Source organism: Hyperolius riggenbachi, chromosome 5 (genome assembly GCF_040937935.1).
Source record: "Hyperolius riggenbachi isolate aHypRig1 chromosome 5, aHypRig1.pri, whole genome shotgun sequence".
Taxonomy (NCBI): Eukaryota; Metazoa; Chordata; class Amphibia; order Anura; family Hyperoliidae; genus Hyperolius; species Hyperolius riggenbachi.
This window is the reverse complement of record NC_090650.1, coordinates 136,797,207-136,817,811: the sequence shown is the minus strand read 5'-3', so window position 1 is coordinate 136,817,811 and position 20,605 is coordinate 136,797,207. Positions and strand designations below refer to the sequence as shown.

Genomic DNA, 20,605 nt, shown 5'->3' with positions numbered 1-20,605 from the left:
TTTTCAGCATGAGGTAATATTGTAAAATGCACTGTACTACCTTAACCTTTCTTCCTCCTTCTTCCTAAGACTGAAGTCTCGCTGGACAACCTGAAGGACATGTTCTGCTTCATCCTCAGTCAGACCAGAAAGATCCAGTTTCCTTCCCATATCGTTCTTGATCCTGAAAGCAATTAAAATAAGCTGTAAGTCACATAAATTCCAACATCATTTCCCCATCTGGAAAAACACTAATCGTTTCTGCTAATTATAGCCAATATTAATATTTGATTTAAAGTATACACACAATAAAATCCATTAGCAAGCTGCAAAAAATAGCATAACTGTTACTCCACATTTGTTAGAAGGTAATTTAGAGGAAGGGATAGCATGAGCATGTTTTACTGTATCCAATAAGAGTATCCTCCATAGAACAAAACTCTGTCTAGAACATAGGACAATGAAAGATAGAAGCCTACTAACACTGGCCAGGGGCATAACTACACTGTGCCTGGCTCCCCCTACAGAAATCTGTCGGCTGGGCTACCCCAGCAGCTGGGGAGGGAGGGGGGTGGCGACTCGTGTAGGTAATGCAGAGCAGAGCATTATACATGACAAGGAGTGAGGTCTCCTCACTCCTCTTCAGTGTACAAGCACAATACAACTTCCGTAGCTACATGGTGATTGGCTGTTTGGCGCTTGTGCACTCCAGAGGAGTGAGGAAGACCTTCCCACCACCAGAGGCTGGTAATGTATAACACTCTGCTGTTGCCCTGCATTATGTACATGCACAAGCCCCTCATAGCCCCCGGGCAGGTCACAGGGCTGTTGTTATGCCCCTAACTCTGGCCCTGATTCAATAATCTTTTCTCCTAAATTTTTTGATGATTTTACACCTTATAAAATAAAATACCTTTGAGTCAGCAAACAGCAAAAAAATATTCAAAATAGGTAGCACAAAATTAACTTCAGGTTTATATTACTTTTGCTTTTTTGTTTTTTTAGTAGTTTTTAGTATTTTTTTAGTATTTTTTTACATGCTAGGAGCTGAAAATGTATTTTGTAGAAAAGATTAGCAAACACATGAAAAACCTTAAGTCTGTGTTCCCACTTGTGCCGGACCACGTGCAGCCAGCGGTAGACTGATGGTCCGCCGTGGTCTGGCTGTAGCCTGGGGCAGATGCTTTCCCCATAGGCTATATGGGGGAACGCCTCCGCCTTCCCAGGATTATCACGGACTGCCCAGAAGTGCGGTCCTCTTACTGCAACTGATGCTGCGGATTCATTGCGGCGTGACAAATGTGAACGGCTCCAATTTATAAAATAAAAGCCGTTCACTGTGTAGCAGAGAACGTACAAAAAAAAATGTCCGTTCTCTGCTCAAGTGGGAACAGAGCCTAATTTAAACTATCATCACCAGCCAATCTATTAATCTTTGATACGCTCAGAAGAAAGGCGTGCTATAACATTCCATTGTCAACTGTACGCAGACCGCCATGTTAGAAAGCAACCTTTTATTACTTCAAAAGCTAGTAATACTTTATTGATCGATAGAATCATTTCTTTGGATGAGCAAGCATTATGTCAATCGAGAAATCAGTTAAAGCCCAACACACTGGTAGCAATACTAGATACATTTCATCCAAATCATCGATCATGTGTTTTGATCATTCAAAGTTGCAATGAGATTGATGTCAAAGCATTCAGTTGAATGAATGAAACAAGGAGTGCAAAGTCGGCACTGCTGTAAGCTGAACTTTTAATCAACAGGTTGACGTACATCACATAGCGTGCATATATTAAGAAGTACACATACCATGAGGTGGAGGCTGTGAGCTGGTGGTGGGTGCTGGGCACAGGTTTAGCCTTACAGCCGTTTCGCGCTATCTATGCGCTTCTACAGTGGCTGTATGCTGGGAGCGGGCTGGCCGGGTAGAAATAGCCTTTCACACGGCTTACGGTGGACTTCCGCCCTCAGGAGCTGCCCCTAACACTTCCTCCAAGCCAATCGTGTACTGGAGCGCATCTGCGCTTCAAATTCGGCCTCTGGAGGAAGTGATACATGTAGACTACGGATGCCGAGGCAGACCACACTGTATTAGGTGGCTGCTTTTAGCTAATGCTGAACACAGCATCATAAGTGCGGTTATGCACCATCTAGTGGCTGTGGGCTAGACTGCAGGTGAAATGCAAAAACAGTGCACATAATTACAAGCATATATCAAAAAATTTAAAAGTTACAAAAAGTTAATGGACATACTAGTCCTTCAAGTATATTGGTGAAAAAATGCCGTTTCGCATAAAAAGAGTAAAAGGCAAAATAGCAGCGTGTGTAAAACTTGGAAAAAGTGACGGAAAGTGGCGTGTAGTAAAAACGCCCATCGTGAAATGGGCATACAAAGAGGGGAGAGAGCGGTAGGAGGGAGTCACTGGCACATTAACTAGGACATCATGACATTAAATTAAAATATATTAGAATCTATACGTAGGCATGTCGTGGACATTTTGGAGTCAGGGGGCTCAAACAGCACTCCACCTAATAACACTGAATGTAATACAGATACTAAAATTAAAGCGGAATATAACCCTGCATTTCAACTTTGCTCTGAAACATTATTTACAGCATATTATATGCAACCATCATTTTTTTTACTAGACCAGCATTGGAAGGGTTTCACACAGAGCTTTAAAGTTCCATGGATAGAAATGCTGCCGCAGTCGAAGGTTAGATAGATACATTTACAAGTAAACACAATGTAGCAAGTGTGGAATGTGACACACACTCTCTGACTGTGCAGGAGCTGGAGGACAACCAGAGAGTAGTAAAACGCCCATCGTGAAATGGGCATACAATGAGGGGAGAGAGCGGTAGGAGGGAGTCACTGGCACATTAACTAGGACATCATGACATTAAATTAAAATATATTAGAATCTATACGTAGGCATGTCGTGGACATTTTGGAGTCAGGGGGCTCAAACAGCACTCCACCTAATAACACTGAATGTAATACAGATACTAAAATTAAAGCTGAATATAACCCTGCATTTCAACTTTGCTCTAAAACATTATTTACAGCATATTATATGCAACCAGCATTTTTTTTACTAGACCAGCATTGGAAGGGTTACACACAGAGCTTTAAAGTTCCATGGATAGAAATGCTGCCGCAGTCGAAGGTTAGGTAGATACATTTACAAGTAAACACAATGTAACAAGTGTGGAATGTGACACACACTCTCTGACTGTGCAGGAGCTGGAGGACAACCAGAGAGTGTGTAACATTCACCACTTGTTACATTGTGTTTACTTAAATGTATCTATCTAAACTTCGGATGCGGCAGCATTTCTATCCATGGAACTTTAAAGATCTGTGTAACCCTTCCAATGCTGGTCTAGTAAAAAAAAAATGCTGGTTGCAAATAATATGCTGTAAATAATGTTTTAGAGCAAAGTTGAAATGCAGGGTTCTATTCCGCTTTAAGGATCTAGGAAACATGCAAAATCGGTATATTCATTAAGGCCTAGTGGGCCCATAGCATCAGTTCTCAGAATAAGTAGCACTTCTTCTCTTTTAAGTTTTTTCTCTCTGCCACCTCCTCTTCTCAATGGAGGAACATGGATGATACCTGCGAAAGACATTACTGAGGGGTCGCCACTGTGAGCTTCTCTTATATGTTCTATTAATCTAGGTGAGCCATAGCCTGATTTTATTGAATTGAAGTGCCCTCTAAACCGTCTATTGATCGATCTTGTGGTTTTCCCCACACATAAGCGACCACAGGGACACCATATAGCGTACATGACGTATTCCGTTTGGCACGTGAAAAACGCGCTTACTTTGTGTCGCAAGGATCCGATATTCATTCGATTGCAAGATATGCAATGACCACATTTATGGTTACCGTGGGGTTTGTGTTGTTCCAACCAATTGCTTCTATGTGGGGCTTTAAATTCACTTCTGCTTACTATTGAACCTATCGTGGGGGCTTTCTACTACTAAAGGCTTCAAAATGGGGTCCCTTAGCAAGATAACCCAGTTCTTAATCACAGTCGCTTTAATCTGGTCTGTCATTGCTGTGAAGTCGAAGGACATTGGTACCCTCTTAGATACAACAAGAATTTTCTTTTTTGTGTTATCCAATAGGGATATTCTTTCCTGGGAGCTTGCTTTCCTAAAGGCCTGTTGTATTGACTCTGCTTTGTAACCTCTTGCCAAAAGCCTCCTGCCCAGGTCCTCCGACTGCTGACGAAAGTCACCGTCGAGCGCGTTGTTACGACGTAGTCGGAGAAACTGGGCATAAGGAAGTGTACGGGTCACATGCTCTGGGTGGAAGCTGGAGCCATGGAGTAGGGCATTGGATGCCGTTGCTTTACGGAACCCCATCGGTATCAATCTGCCTCCTTGAATAACCAACTCCAGGTCTAGAAAGACCAATCTATCCTGTGCTACACTGGCTATGAAGGCCATATTTGCTTCATTCGCATTAATATAATGCATAAATTCGTAAAAGGTAGCACAAGTCTCAGAGCAAAACACCAGCACATCATCCACATATCTGGACCACGCCCCAAGCTTATCTCTAAAGGGGTTGCGGGGGGAGTGGATATACTCCTCCTCCCACCAGGCAACAAACAAGTTTGCATAAGTACAGGAGACAGCTGTCCCCATAGCAGTCCCTGAGGTCTGCCAGTACCATTTCCTGTCAAAAACAAAAGAGTTGTGTGTCAAAACGAACTCAAGACATTCGCAGATAAAATTCTTGAAATTCTCATCTTTGTCTGTGTGATCAAGAAATCTCCTGATCACCACAAGACCAAGATTGTGGGGGATTCTGCTATACAGACTTTCCACGTCAATAGCCGCTAAGAGATCTCCTTCACGCCATGGATACTCTCCACCCCCCTCAGGACATCAACAGTGTCCCTCGCATTGTATGTGGATCCAGCTGTAGTGCCGACCTTCACTCCCTCTCCTAGTATCTCTCTTTAAAGCATTTGGTTGGAAACATTAAATCGATCCACGCTTTAAAAGAAGCAGAAATGACAACTGTTTCCTGTACATCTAGTCCCCAACTTACAAAAGCCAGACTTATGAACGACCCGCCGATACGAACAGCATGGATTCAGTGTTTCCATGGGAACAAATACAATTTTTTTTTCAAATTGGACTTGTAGTTTTTGAGAAAATCGATTAAAAAAATACAAATAAAAAATGGCTTTTAAACTTGTATAAGCAGGTACAGAGGGCAGAGGTGACACAGAGGGGGACACTGGAGGCACAGGGGGGAACAGAGGAGGTACAGGGGACAGAGATAGCACATTGTTCCGATCAAAATGGTGATTGTAGTCATGAAATAAAACGTTGGATAACCCTCGGCAGAAACGCAATGGTAAGCATGAACCAAGTATGGAAAAGCAAAGACATTAGCATTACGACCAAATGTAGACTGGTTCATGCCATTGTTTTCACCATAACTGTGTATGGCTGCGAAAGTTGGACCCTAAGAAAAGCAGATAGAAGAAAAATCGACTCCTTTGAGTTGTGGTGTTAGCAAGGGTTGCTTCGCATTCCATGGACAGCAAAAATGACGAATAAAGAAGTATTGGAACATATGAGACCAGACGTGTCACTGGAAGGCAAGATCACCAGATTCAGACTCGCATATTTCGGCCATGTAATGCAATCAAATTCCTTAGAGAAAGACCTAATGCTAGGACTGTTCAGTGGCAAAAGGCAACAAGGATGCTAGAGAATGCATTGGCTTGACACCATCAAAGCTGACACAGGATTGAGCTTAAAGAGAAACTCCGACCAAGAATTAAACTTTATCCCAATCAGTAGCTGTTACCCCGTTTTACATGAGAAATCTATTCCTTTTCACAAACAGACCATCAGGGGGCGCTGTATGACTGATATTGTGGTGAAACCCCTCCCACAAGAAGCTCTGAGTACCAAGGTACTTCTGGCAGTTTCCTGTCTCTGAACCCTGTTACATTGTGGGAAATAGCTGATTACAGCTGTTTCCAACTGCCAAAACAGCAAGCAGCAGCTACATCACTTGCCAGCAGTAAAAATGTCACCATGTAATAAATGTCAGAATACAAATCAGGGATTTAAAATATTTTACAACGGGCAAACACTGACTAAATCATTTATACATAATTATTGTAAAAATGAAACACTTTTTTTATTACATTATTTTCACTGGAGTTCCTCTTTAAGGCAACTGGTAGAAATGGTACCAGATCAGACAGCATGGAGAGAGCTAACACATAGAATCACCAAGAGTCAGATACGACTTAATGAATAACATCAGCATCATCAAGAATCGAATCTGCAGGTCAATCAAATGTAAATATTGATAACTGTATGCCTACCCTAACTGGAACTGTTGAAATTTCAAAGCATTTTATAAGTAACGAAATTTAGTGCACCTTGCATCAGAGAAAGTTATATGCAGAGCCAATCACTTTTCCTCACCACTTTCTGTTTACAAGTGATCTCCTCTGTAGACATGCAGGACTGCACTTGTTGGCTCTCCTCTAATCCCACTGAAAGGACTTTTAACATTGCTCACTATAGCACTTATTCACCCAATTCCCAGTAAAACTTACATGCACACACAATGCATGTGAATTTCATCACTGGTATTTGTGCAAGTAATGTAACATGTAATGTACACAATGTGGAGTTAGATTGTATAACTCACATTGCACAAACAGCCCGGGCAAAACTTTTGAGGTGTGCATGACCAGAATACTCCCGACAATGGCTGCTGTATACAGCTGGACAGAAGTTAACTATACAGGGAGTGGGGAAGAGCATGTGCTGCTTCTTTGACTTTCTTTTGACTGGCTCGAGTCGGATCTACAAAAGGGGGGACAATGCAGTGCAACTGACCTGTAAGTATCACAGCCTAAAAATGCATCCATTCTAATGTTTAGTATCGCATTTTGAGGGTTAGTTCAGGTGCGCTTTAAACTCGCTAGGACAAAATTGAAATTGTAATGTCTCTGCCTTCTGAATAAGCTTCCTTGCTCAGCATAACAACAAATACAGCACATTGATAAATCCAGTTCCCCAAAATTGCTGGTTTTGAGGAGCTCAAAACCCAGTACCAACTACAATCATAATTTTATGTTCCTGTTACAGTCTCAGAGCAGTTTTGAGGCAATCAATTAACTAAAATAGCTTGCATCTCATCTTTCCAGTCCATCCTGAACTCTACTGCAGAACTCATTCATCTCTTGCCTTACTCTCCCCATGCTGCTCTTCTCTGTAGGTTCAACCTTCTGACTCTCTCCAAATAGGTTCCACAATATTCATTACACACAGTACACACAATGTACACTAATTTCTAGGCAAACCTGTGTTCATCTAATGATCATCTTCCCTTATCCACTCTCTTCACCTTTTCCTATCGCCATATACAGAAGTTTTCCTGTGCGTCTCCCCTCATTTGGACATCTGAGACAGCCACTGCACATGTGCAAGCGTGTGCAGAACGTGGCCACGCACTTGCGCATGCACAGTACCCGCTGACCTGGCCAGAGGCTGCTATGGAGGGGACCCAGGGAGACTGGCTTGGAAGCGGAAGTGCGGCGAGGGACACACAGGCTTCCAGGGACTAAGGAAAGCCCCAGGTAAGTAGATCTGATTTTTTAATATTACCCTGAAGTTCCCTTTGAATGCAACTTGAAACTCTCCTTTTCAGGAAAACATAGAATCTGACCTAGACCATTTCAGTCAGATGGTGACATGTCATTGATTGCTCCTCAACATTTTAATAAAGTATACACAGTTTTAACTTATATACACCTTACTAACTTCCCATACCTTGCCTTCAGCCAGCACACAATTGGACTGTAAGCTCAAATGATCATGGTCATCTGTCTTATTGTTTCTTGGTGTTGCTGTATACTTATGTTACCCATTTATTTTAATACAACATGCGCCATGCCAGTATTATCCTTTGTTGTCCTTATAATTTCTTTGAAAATAGATATTTGTACAACAACACAGAAGATACTGGTGCATAATAAAAAAAACTGCTAAATTCCGTAAGTAGTTCAATAATTTAATGTTATAAATAAACAATTTTTTTCTGTCAGTAATTGATCACTTGTATTATCAGGCTTGTATTTCCCTGTATATGGACAATTCATTTAAAAGATATTGGAGAAAATAGGAAATTGCTAGTGTTGGGTATTGTCAGTTTTTATGGATTTTCATATAATTTTCACAATTACAATAATGATTGTAATTACAATTTTGTGGGTAATTATGATTTTGTGTAATTTTTGCTAATTATATAAAATTACAATCATAGAATCCACACATATTTTTGACAAATGCAAAAAAAAAAAAAAAAAAAAAAAAAAAAACACTTTCAAGATGTAACGATTGTGGAATCGTCTCTGTGGTCAGCGCACCAGACGTGCGCTGACACGGCGGATTTCCTCCACAAGCGTATAATTGAGGAGACCCAGGCTAGGTGCTTTGCACCTGCAGAGGGAAATTCCTGTCGGCAAGTGGAACTGTGGAGTGCAGAGGAACAGCTCCTCTGCCCTACCACACACGCCAGACAGGAATTGTACGGAGGGAAGAAACGCAATCGCAAGAGAAGCGATTGAGAGTGAGTACAGAGACAGATTGTGTGTGTGTGCATAAAACTAGTCGCCAACCCGCGACTGTGCACACACCACAGCAGATAAGAAGCAGGAACGTGATCGCGAGAGGTGCGATCGCCAGACGTGACACAAGGCTACAGCAAGGCGGAGCACGAGAGTAGCAAAGGCACAGCAAATCATACAATGAGGAGATGCGTAAAATACGCTAGCTAACCACGAACACCGCACTCATTCGCAACAGTGCACGCGGTTATGCGCGGTCTCCACGTGATAAGCACAATAGAGACAAGCACGCCTAACTAACCATCGACAGACAAACATGAAACAGAACGCGAGCGCTTGCTTAACGGTTACCTCACCGAGCCTACAGCAAGCGTTTCGAATCAGACAAGACAGACAAACGTGAAACAAGAACTAGGCAGAAAGGATCCACCGCTCTTCCGTCAGAGCAAGTGTGATCCAAGCAGAAACACAGATCAGAAAGATCCACAGCCGCTACCGCTAGCGGTTAGTGCGATTCAGGAAGACAGATCAGAAGGATCCACAGCGCTAGCGAAAAGTGGCTAGCGCGATCCCAGGAGACAGAACAGAAGGATCCACAGCGCTAGCGAAAAGTGGCTAGCGCGATCCCAGGAGACAGAACAGAAGGATCCACAGCACTAGCGCAAAGAGACTAGTGCGATCCAGAAGAGATAATAACAGAACAGAAGGGCCTACCAGTAGCAACCGCTGCTCTGGTTAGCAGAGCCGGGACAAGGTCCTTCAGCACCCAAGGCTGAGACAGCAAAGTGCGCCCCTCCATCCCTCCCACCCCAGCCGTCACACACTAATTGCTATTAGACTAAGAGGCACCCTAGGGCCCCCAAAATCCCCAACACCTTAATCTCTAGTTATCTGGCTTGCAGTCACTGCTATGTATGCCCTTTTCTTATTTCTTTGTGCTTCAAACATAATTGGGAATGACAGCAGAATGAATTGTGCGACCCCTCCTACACTGCGCCCTGAGGCTGTAGCCTCTTCAGCCTCTGCCTCGGCCCGGCCCTGCTGGTTAGCACCCCACAGACAGACAGAACAGGCAATACAAATAATACAATCCTAACTAGACTAGGGAATCTGCCTAGCGCAGTCCCACGAATAACTCTAAACTAATCTTCAACGAGAAGTAGCATGGCTGACACTCACTAGGAGTGTATACTACAAACCCTGAAGGAATGACCAGCAAAGGACTGTGGGTAATCCCAACCTTTATACTGCCAGTCATCACAGGAGGCAGGTAGGGGATTTGCATAACGAATGTATGCAAATTCCTCAGCAGCAAGCTGCAGAACTGACAGAAGGTATCTCTTAAAGAGACCTGCAGAATGCAGACGTGAACAGTGGTCAAAACGCTGCCTGTCTGCACAGGCAGCTGAGCAGATTCTCACACAAGAAAACTCAGATTTTTGTGAAAATGTGTATTTTGTGAATAGGATCTCTAGTAAGCAAGTACAAGCAAACTACTATATTTTCAAAAGCACAATATTTACTAATAGCATATAACTGACATAGTGACAACATTTAAAAACATTAATGACTCTTTGCTTCGGTCTGCAAAGTATCAATGTTATTTAAAGTATTACCACTTTTAATATATTAGTGAAGGCTATAGCAATCACCACCCCACCATCACCATCAAGCAAATTATCTCTCCTAAAGTAAATAAAGCGTGTTTTTACACAGGAAAAAGTTTAAAAATCTAAGTTTAAAATTGTAAAAATCTATGGAACCTTAATTCACCTACAGCTTTTTCTGTTTTACATGCTGCATTGTCAGTCTATCAACCACTCTTGTCTCCATCCCAGACCCCTCACTACTGTGGTTTCCACTTTTCACCCTCAGCAGTTCTGCACTTTCTGTTGCACCCATTGTAATGTATTAATCTGTACTGTGAAGGGAACGGGGTGGGCTGGGGGGGGGGTACTGGAGGCCTTGGCAGAGCAACAGGGGAGGAGGGGGGGGGGAGTAAGTATTGCTTCACTGTGCACTCTGCCACTTGCTTTATTACAGTTGGACACCAATGGTTGTGGGACTACTGGGGGTGGGGGAGGAGGAGATGTGTCACCGCATAATGCACAATAATGCGCAGGTTGAACTTGATGGACGTATGTCTTTTTTCATCCCAAATAACTATGTAACTATGTAACCCAAATATAAACCAAGGTGCATTCTGTCGGTACATATTTCAGTATACATAGTAATCAGTGTATGGTGCCTTAGTGCAGTGCAGTGCACATGTGTCCGATAATTGGGGTGCATGAAAAAAGGGCGCCAGGAAAAAAGTGCCCAGCTGGATAACCAATTGGCGCCGGTGGATAACGAAATCTCCATAATAAAAAACATTGTTAACGAAATTGGTTAACGATAAATACCGTTTTAAAACAGACGGAGTTGATAACCAAAATATATTAACGTTAAAAAGCATTACTTAATTCAACCATACAGCTTAACCCAACTCTACTTTCAAACAGATCCCTCCCCTGGTGGTGCCTAAAACTAACCACTCCCCTGGTGGTGCCTAACCCTAACCATCCCCCCTGTGGTGCCTAACCCTAACTACCCCCCCAGTGGGGCCTAACCAGCCCCTGGTGGTGCCTAACCCTAACCATTTCTCCATGGTGTTGCCTAACCCTAACCACCCCCCTGGTGGTGCATTACCCTAACCACCCCCCTGGCGGTGCATTACCCTAACCACTCCCCCTGCAGAAACACACTTTTACACATAAAAATGATAGTATCTTTCATAACATAAAATCTGTACATACAAACTAAATAATATGACAAAAAGTATAATGTTGTAAGCTTCTAAAACGATAACATATTTCAAAAACTTTATATGTTCTAATATTGTTAACAATATTTATTGGGCGCCCTTTTCCTGCTTTGGGCGCTGCATTAACGATAAATGCATTAGAGATACCAACAATTGTAAATGTCTGCCTTATCAAGTGAATATCATCCTCTGCTTGGATGAACCATGAGTCAAATTAATTTGCCGATACCGAGCAGAAAATCATTTGGCATAGGTTTTGTCCATTATGTTTTGAGCCTGTAGTGGGATACAGAAATGTGAACGCAAACAACGCTAGAAGCTACACGAAGCACCTCGGAAAGTTAGATGTACTACGGCACAGTGTGTAAACACATTGAGATAAATGTGGATGTGGTGCATCCTGGCGCTAAACAGCATGGATAGACATTGGCAGCCATCCGTCTGAACCAGCCCTTATAGCCAAGCAACTCTTCAGGAAACCAAAGAATCAAATATTAAATATCTATTTCCACTTCTCTTAATTTTGCTATAATTGCAAAATGCATCACAAGTTGGTTGTCTGTGACAGATATGCTTCTGATGCATTGAAATACATCTAACATCTCTACTGGCACAACTACGTAAATACAACATCCATTCCCAGAAGGAATAAATAGGGCAGTAGGGTAAAAAAAGAAAAAAAAAAAAGTATTTGGGGGAATGAACTTTCACAAAAAATAAAATGACCATGGCAATACACATGCAAGTGACAGAAGACAGGGACATATAATTTCCATGGAAGCATTACTGAATATGTTGGCACTTTATAAAATAATAATAATAATAATTTAGCAATACTCACCTTTCTTTTCAGTGTATTTCATAATACTCCAAAAAGGGTATAGTAAATCACACATATACAATAATAATATAAAGGACAGGAGCTTTGCACTGCAGTCCTGATTGAGACAAACATCATGTAATGTCTGATGAATGTGCAGTTACCAAGTGACTGCTCTGCAGACATGCCCTATAGAATGTCACACTATTCCACTGCAAGAAAGTTCACCCTTGTGGAGTGAGCCTTTAACCTGAAAGAATGAATTTTTCCTGTGGATAAGCCCACAGAGGAAATAACCTAAATAATCCAACAAGTGATCGTGACTTCACAAGCCTCCTGCCCTTTATTCCTTCCCTGGAACAGAAACAATAGCCTTGTCTTTCCTCCAAGGTTTAGTCCTTTGCAGTATGCCACTTGTGTAACTTGTAACAATGTAAAATAAATCACTCTTGTGCATTCAGAGCTATAAAAGAAAGAACAATCTTAATTTTGCGTTGTTGAGAAAATTAGCAGGAAGCCCAGGTACAATGTAGACAAAGTTTGTCATAAAAGATCATCAAGAATGCTCCAAATGAAGGCATACTGAATTTCACAAACTTATGTCAATACTGCTAGTAAGAAGGCCGTTTTTGGATATTATTTCTTGTGGAAATGTCCTTGATTGGTCAGTAATCAATGTGTCATACCCTCATTCACACGTATGAGAACTGTCATCCGCGGAAAGGCTAGCAATGCATCTGTTGCTATGGTAGGAAAGGTGGGAAGTCATGCAGTGCATGATAAAGTGGCTTCTGGTGGGCGAGTTAAATAGGAGAACAGAGAGAATAGTAGAAAAGGTGGCAAAGGAGGACTCCTGTACACACAGCTGAGGTGATCCTTGAGAGCCACCTTGACCAAGTTCCTTCCAGTGTGAGTCCTTAGCTTCAGGTTCTCTTGCACAGATATCCATACCATTAGAAGGTGTACAATATAGTATTTTCAGTAGCATGGAATGTCATCAAATCTTACCTCCAGCTTTCTATACGTATATGTTAATCTGACCTTATAGCTGGGTGGTACATAAACATGATACTTTTCCAGCACTACCGTACATTGGCCAGCATCATCTTACAGAAAAATCTTGACTACACTGAGCATCCTCTTTGGTATCACTGATGATCGGCTACGCTGTGCACAAATCAATAGATAAATGGGCTGACAAGCTGCACACCATATCGCAATGTCAAACAGTCACAAATAAATATAATACATTAGTTCCTCTGAAATAGAGTCTGCCAAGCTGAAGAAAAAATGAAAGAGGGTGAACAAAAAAGCACATCAATTGTGTCAAGTGACAGACATGAGAAAACGTCAAGGGAAAAATTGAATAAAAAACATTTTCCAGTTCATGTACACAACACAATCGCAACTAATGATTTCCCATCAGAAATGACCATATGCCAATTATAAGATCGTTAACAAATTTCCAGCATTTCATTTCTCCATTGAACAATAACAAGTGATCCAAAGCCTGGAAATTAGTCTTGATCCAACCTTTGAAATGCATAAAGGTCTGCTTTGGGGAAACAGACAGTAGCAGCAATTTGTACTAAGCTTTTTAGGATTATTTCCTTTTTCCTGAAATGTAGGATATCTGCATCTTAGAAAATAGCTAATTTTAGTCAGTACAACTAAACTGTCACACCGATAACTTTGCATTGCACAGTACAACTGCAATTGCCTAATCTAAAGACATTTAACAACTGTTTACTAGTGTATTGTATTATTGTAGCAGCTATTTCCTCATACTATTATTTGTTTTTCCTTATAGGCTTATTATTTATCACTGTTTCTCCTATAATTACTTCTGCAAACACCACCTAACCTACCTATTGAACTAGAATAACAGTAAGACAAGTAACAGTCAAAATCATTCAGCTGTTAGTAAAGTGTCCTGTTGATTCCTCTGACTAAGAAATTAATTATTCACTGAATACAAATAGTTGGTAAATAAAAAAATATTATACCTGTGCACAGAGTAGTAAAGAGGATTAGTTTTTGTGTTCAGTGAGCAACACTGTAATTGGATCATGTTTCATTATACTGTTGCATTACTTTTAAAGAGAACCTGAAGTGAGAGGGATATGGAGGCTGCCAGTGCTGCTCGGATACCACTTTTCACTATCTGGATCCGATTCGGATACCCAGGTATCCGATCCGGGTCAGATATCCGAATTCAAAATTTTCCAAACCGGATCCGAATCGGATATCCGACCTCAGTATCCAGGGTATCCGGCTGGATTCGGATATCTGGATAGAAAAAACGGAAGTGGCCTTTTAATTGCTTTAAAAAGGGTTTTTAGGGTAAATGAGGCATGTATCATCATTATTTTGTAAAGGGGAACACTAATTGATGATGTGGGGACTTAAAATCCCCCCCCCCCCCCAAAAAAAAATAGCTGTCAATTAACATTAGGCCTAGGTTCCAGACAGTGGTCGTGCAGCCCACATTGTGTCCAAAGTCCAACCGTACAACTGGGACATGACAGTTTTCGGCCAAGACACCGCCAAAAAATTATGCAGCAATTGTAAACAAAAGTGGGGACACCGAGAGCCCAATATAGTGTAGTAAGCAAAACAATAGGTCGGAATTGAAAAGTATACTGTATAGTGTATATACTCACAAAAGTGGGTTACCTCTTAGTACAATACTGTACAGGCAGGTGAGGAGATTAGACCTGTCCTCACTCAGGATTAAAAGTCGCTCTCTGTAGATCAGGAAAAAAGAGATGGGGATCGACCCCTCCACCAGGGGTGGATATTGGTAATATAAGAGTGAACAGAGGCGCCAGCAGGATAAAAGGTACTAAAAAGTTTAAAATTCCTCAGGAGGTGGTGGTGGACTCACCTCCTTGAAGTAGACAAGATACTGTCAGTTTTTTAACAACAACAAGTTTATTTATATACTCCAGACAACCATGCAACACGTTTCGCAGGTATATTCCTGCTTCCTCAGGCAATAACAAATAGGAGTACACACAGTACAGTCTCAAGGTCACGATAAGCGCCTCTGTGAGAGGCATATGTCCAGTGCATATGTTGGTCATCGCAATATTGCACGCCATTACTGTTGCGCACCCGATCAAGCACATGCGATTGAAATTTTCTAGCATGTCCAATCGATGCTTTTGACTGACTTCTGCCTAAAATCCATCAAAACATTGATCAGGCAAACATGTTGCAGCAACGATTTTCATCTGATTTAATAAAATTATGCAATTGGATGGTCAACTGCAAGATGTAGAGAAAGAAGCTAGTTCTTAGGTTATCATTACTTGTTCAGAAATAGGCAGTGTCAGGGAAGCTGGAACTGCCTTAAAGCAAATCTGTGTAGGGATTTGAATGGTAACAGGTGGAAATGGGGTATACTTTTCAATCTTTTCCCTTTCACAGAACAGGTTGATCTCACTAATGGTGCCCCCTTCTGAACCTGGGTGAGTCTCATTGTTTGGTTGGACTTCATGTTTCAGAGGCCAAGCCATGTCCCTTCCTGGCGCTGCCACAACCACTCCCACTCTGTACCATGCTGACCTGTTCTGTGCAAGAGGTGTGCAGCCTTCCTCTGATGTAGTAAAGGATGGGTGGCTATACTGCCTTATTCTGATATATTTGACCTACTGTAACAATGCTTTATGTACTGCTGGTCTTTCTTGGCATCACAGTACTGTAAGTGAATGCACAAACTATTCACAAATGTTTCTAATGCTGTCCCTATATGCTGTCATTTGCAGTAGCTGTACCAGTTGATTGGCACAGTGGCAAAGCGTACAGCACTCTTGCCTTGCCACAGGTGCCACAGCATTATAGGCCACAATGGACACTATTAGAAGTGAGTAATGACTCTGATTTGTGAATGTGCGTGCTATAAAAGCATGGTAAAAAAAATCAAAGCTTCACTCTTCCAGTGTATGAATCCGTTAATAAGGACAAACACTGAAATTATCTTGGTAGAGGAAGCCTGTTATATGCATCACTGGCTCAACAGGTCATGCTCATTTTGAAGTTTCTGCACAACAACACACTTAAGCTGAGAATTACTGCTTCAAGGGGAATGGGCACGTAGGTATATTTTGTACTTTGTAAGGAATTGCAAAAAAGTAAATACGCCCGAGGTCTCACAGCAAGAAGTAAGTTAGTAAATGATGCAAGTTAAATGATTATCTGGAGCTAATTCATATGTTTCTAAACAGCCAATTTACTAAATTATTATCAAGAGGCAAGAATACAGCCTGAACTTGCAACCAGGGCTTCATAGTCAGGAGGCAGCAGGATAAGACTGGAACATAAAGAGTAGATATAGATAAGCGAAGGTAAGCGAACAGCACATGTTCATCAAAGACATAGACATGCAAATCATGTGACAAATGTACCTGCTAACAGTCCCTAATCTCTAAATACCATACAAGTTTTTAAATACTGTATCTGTTCCTGTACATTCTAAGATAATAAAGGTCCTTGTGGTTTTTGTTGTTGTTGTTGTTTTGTTGTTATTATAATGTAAAAACTAATTCAGTTTTATGATTTTCTGATTGTTCATGCCAAGACCGTGGCCTATATGCAATTAACTTTTTCTCCTGAGTTTTCTCCTGATGATGATATTTTCACAACAATAAAATGCCTTTTACACCATCAGCAAGCAAAAAAACACTCAAAATAATTTTGCCAGTACTTTTTCACCTACTTTTGGGTACTTTTTCAATTGCAAAGTCCTGAAAAGTTATTTTAAAAAGAAAATGAAAAATTAACTCCTAGGAGAAAACCCAGGAGAAAAGTGAATTGCATATGGGCTTGTAAGTCTTATCCCTTATATAAACAACATACATAGCTTTGATTACCATATATTGATGATTGTGATAGCAACTACACAACTACTAGTTTCAACAATTTCAGTGAATTGCATATGGGACAAGATCTTTAGTGCTTTAGTGTTTTCCTTTTAACCTGCTGGGCGTTTCGATTGTGCGGCTGCGCATAGTTTTTAATACCTAATTTTTTTTTTAAATCATGTAGCTAGCCTAACGCTAGCTACATGATACCCCCCTCCCTGCCGTATCCCTCCCACCCCTCTGATCGCCGCCAGCGCCTATGCCCGTCAGGAAATCCCGTTCTGAACGGGATTTCCTTGAGGGCTTCCCCGTCGCCATGGCGATGAGCGGAGTGATATCATCGACGTCGTGATGTCACGGGGACTCCCGATCCACCCCAAAGTGCAGCCTGGCGGCGACTGGCCAGGCTGCGCACGGGGTCGGTGGGGGGGGCCTCTTTCGCGTCGGGTAGCGGGGGATCGGCAGCGAGCGGCGGTGATCGGGTAGGACACTCAGCAAGCAAAGTTCTTGCTGCGTGTTTTTAAAAAAAAAATATTAAAATCGGCCCAGCAGGGCCTGAGCAGTGGCCTCCGGCGTCTCTGGACGAGCCTAGCTCGTCCAGAACGCTAGGGAGGTTAACAAACTGAGTATGAGTAATTACAATTTACCTCACCACCCACTTCCTGTGAACTATAAGTCTACCTCCTTACTAAAGGGCAAATGGTTACTATTATGATTATGATGTAGGGTTGATGGAAAATATTATCAGACGTTTATTGTTCTTCCTATATTGGGTGTCACATGGTTGACATGTCAACTGGAATAAACTAGCAAATGTCTTTTTCAGGAGAATCTTGCATTTCTTTGGGAAATATTTTCTTCCAAGAATTGTTTAATTTTACAAGCATTTTATCAGGAAAAATTAAGCATAAATGCAAAGTTACATTTTTTCATGTTTCACTCTACCTAATTTTCACATGACAAGTGTCTGCCACAGTTGTAAAACACTTCAAAATACATTATTTGGCTCGACTAGATTAAAATGATACTATACCTGCCATATTTAATCCCTAGTTTGGCATGTTGTGTACCATTATCCACAGTCTGTACGTCTGTAGTGACTGGTTGCGTCTGTAGTGACAAGCACATAGTTTGCGACCCCAATCTGTACAGTATTGGGGTCGCAAACTATGTGCTTGTCACTACTAGACAACAGTGTAGTGATGCATCTATACAGAATTGAATCTCCGAAACCATCACTGTAGAAATTGCATCTGATCACTACAGGCAGAAGCCATTACAGATGTCAATGTAACTTTAAGCGAAGTATAGGTGACACAAGGGGTTAATTAGTTAACCACAGGGGGAAAACACTTCATTATTTAATGGGACATTGTCACTTTAAACTTTTTTTCTTTAACTTTCAATGAATGATTGCTGCTATACAGCAATTATTCACTTTGAAATTGGTGCATGAAATCGCACCTTCATGTGAGTGCATGCGTGGGATTGACGGGGGCACGTAAGCATGTGTGGGAGTGTGCATGCACATGCACAAGTGTGCGGCGATCTGTTTAAGTGGCGGTAGAGAGACAAATTAGTACATAAGAGTAAGCTTCTAAGAACAGGAAGTGGTTAAATAAAGAATACTGTGCTCCCATCATACTCAGGCCACTTACAATAACATGCTGATAGGAGCTCTATACTCTCCTCTGCATATGAGTTTTTGCAATGATAAGCAACATGGTAGCAGAATGGCAGAGTTAGGATCCTAGGTCTGAATCTTGGCCAGGACACTATCTGCTTGGAGTATGTATGGTGTTAGTGTGTGTGTGTGTGTGTGTGTGTTTATTCCCACATCCCAAAGTATACAGGCAAGATAACTGGTTCCAGCAAACAAGCCCCCCTCCACCCCGACAGGCCCAGGACCATGGTAGAGCTTACATAGTGAGATCCTCTGAGGTACACTTAATTAGTTGACTATGGACTTTGTAGAGCACTATGGAAGGTGCTAGTGATACATACACAATAACTATAATAGAATGGGGCATTGCCTGCCTTGTTTTGGTGACTCTGAATCACAGGATGTCAGCAGACCTTATGCCTGGTAGTCACCATGCAATTTCCCGTCAGATCAATGAGTCAAATAGATAATTTCCAACAGGTCCGATCAAATTTCCGATCGATCTTCCGATCACTTCTGTACAAAATTGATCAGAAAAACCTAATTGAACCTGTCGGATATTATCAATTCGACCAGTCGATCTGATGAGAAATTGCATGGTGTGTACCAGGCATTACATGGGGTGAACTAATTAGCAGCAGGGAGTAAAATTCTCTTTATCATCATCTAGCAGCATCATGAGAGAAGCATTTCACTGCACACAGTAGCAAATTTAAGGCCTGAGGCCCATTGCACACCTGCATACTGTGTCGCACTGCTGCACTCTTCCTCCACGATTCCCGGCCAGAAGTATGCCAACTGCCGCTATGACAAGTCAAAGGCTGCAGCGCATTACCGCATGATCCATGCCTACCTACATTATGCAGTAATGCAAGTCAAAGGGCGATGCAGGCAGTGTGCACAACAGGGAGCGCGGTGCGATGCGGCACACATGCACGGAACATAAAGAATCCCAGTGACTTACTTCCAGCCCAGCAATGAGTGCATCACTAGCCGAGGGGTTGCGCTAAGCATATAATCCTGTTGCCGCACCGTGGTCATATGAAGGCTGATTTCTGTGGTGCGATGTGGTTCCGTTAATATTAGGTGTGCAACCAGCCTAAAGGATACTTGAATATATAAATGAATCATTTTTTTCCCAAGGTATGGTATAATAAAACAATGAGTCTAATGGGAATATTTATCATTTTCATATAAATATCTCAATTAATATAGCTGACTAAAAAATAGATTACTAAATACATTTTTCAGATACCATTTATATTTTTCCCAAAATGATAGTTAAAGAGGAACTCCAGTGAAAATAACATAATAAGTGCTTCATTTTTTGCAATAATTATGTATAACGGATTTAGTCAGTGTTTGCCCATTGTAAAATCTTTCCTCTCCCTGATTTACATGCAGACATTTATCACATGGTGGTGTTTTTACTGCTGGCAGGTGATGTCAGTGGAAGGAGATGCTGCTTGCTTTTTTTGGCAGTTGGAAACAGCTGTTATTTCCCACAATGCAACAAGGCTCCCACAGTGGGAGGGGTTTCACCCCAATGTCAGCCATACAGACCGCCCTGATGATCCGTTTGTGAAAAGGAAAAGATTTTTCATGGGAAAGGGGGTATAAGCTACTAATTCGGATGAAGTTCAATTCATGGTTACAGTTTCTCTTTAAACTGGTATGTAAGACAATTATTTCCATCACACTTCACCGGTTAATGTAAGGCCCGGTTCACATTAGCGGTTGTTTGCCAAACGGACCGGATGACCTGACCGGATCCGGACCGGATCCGGATCGGAACCGTACGGTTCTGATCCGGATCCGATCCGGATCCGGTCAGGTT

The 20,605-nt window shown here is 41.7% G+C and overlaps 1 protein-coding gene across 3 annotated transcripts in view; it reads right to left on the bottom strand.

The window, feature by feature from the left end:
- MYRIP (myosin VIIA and Rab interacting protein) overlaps positions 1–20,605 on the bottom strand; it is a 533,041-nt gene that overhangs the window by 424,544 nt on the left and 87,892 nt on the right. For all 3 annotated transcript variants that reach the window (XM_068236299.1, XM_068236301.1, XM_068236300.1), the window contains exon 2: positions 41–163. In XM_068236299.1, the coding sequence (XP_068092400.1) occupies positions 41–150 (110 nt within the window). In that variant the 5' untranslated portion in view covers positions 151–163. The remainder of the gene's footprint in view (positions 1–40; positions 164–20,605) is intronic.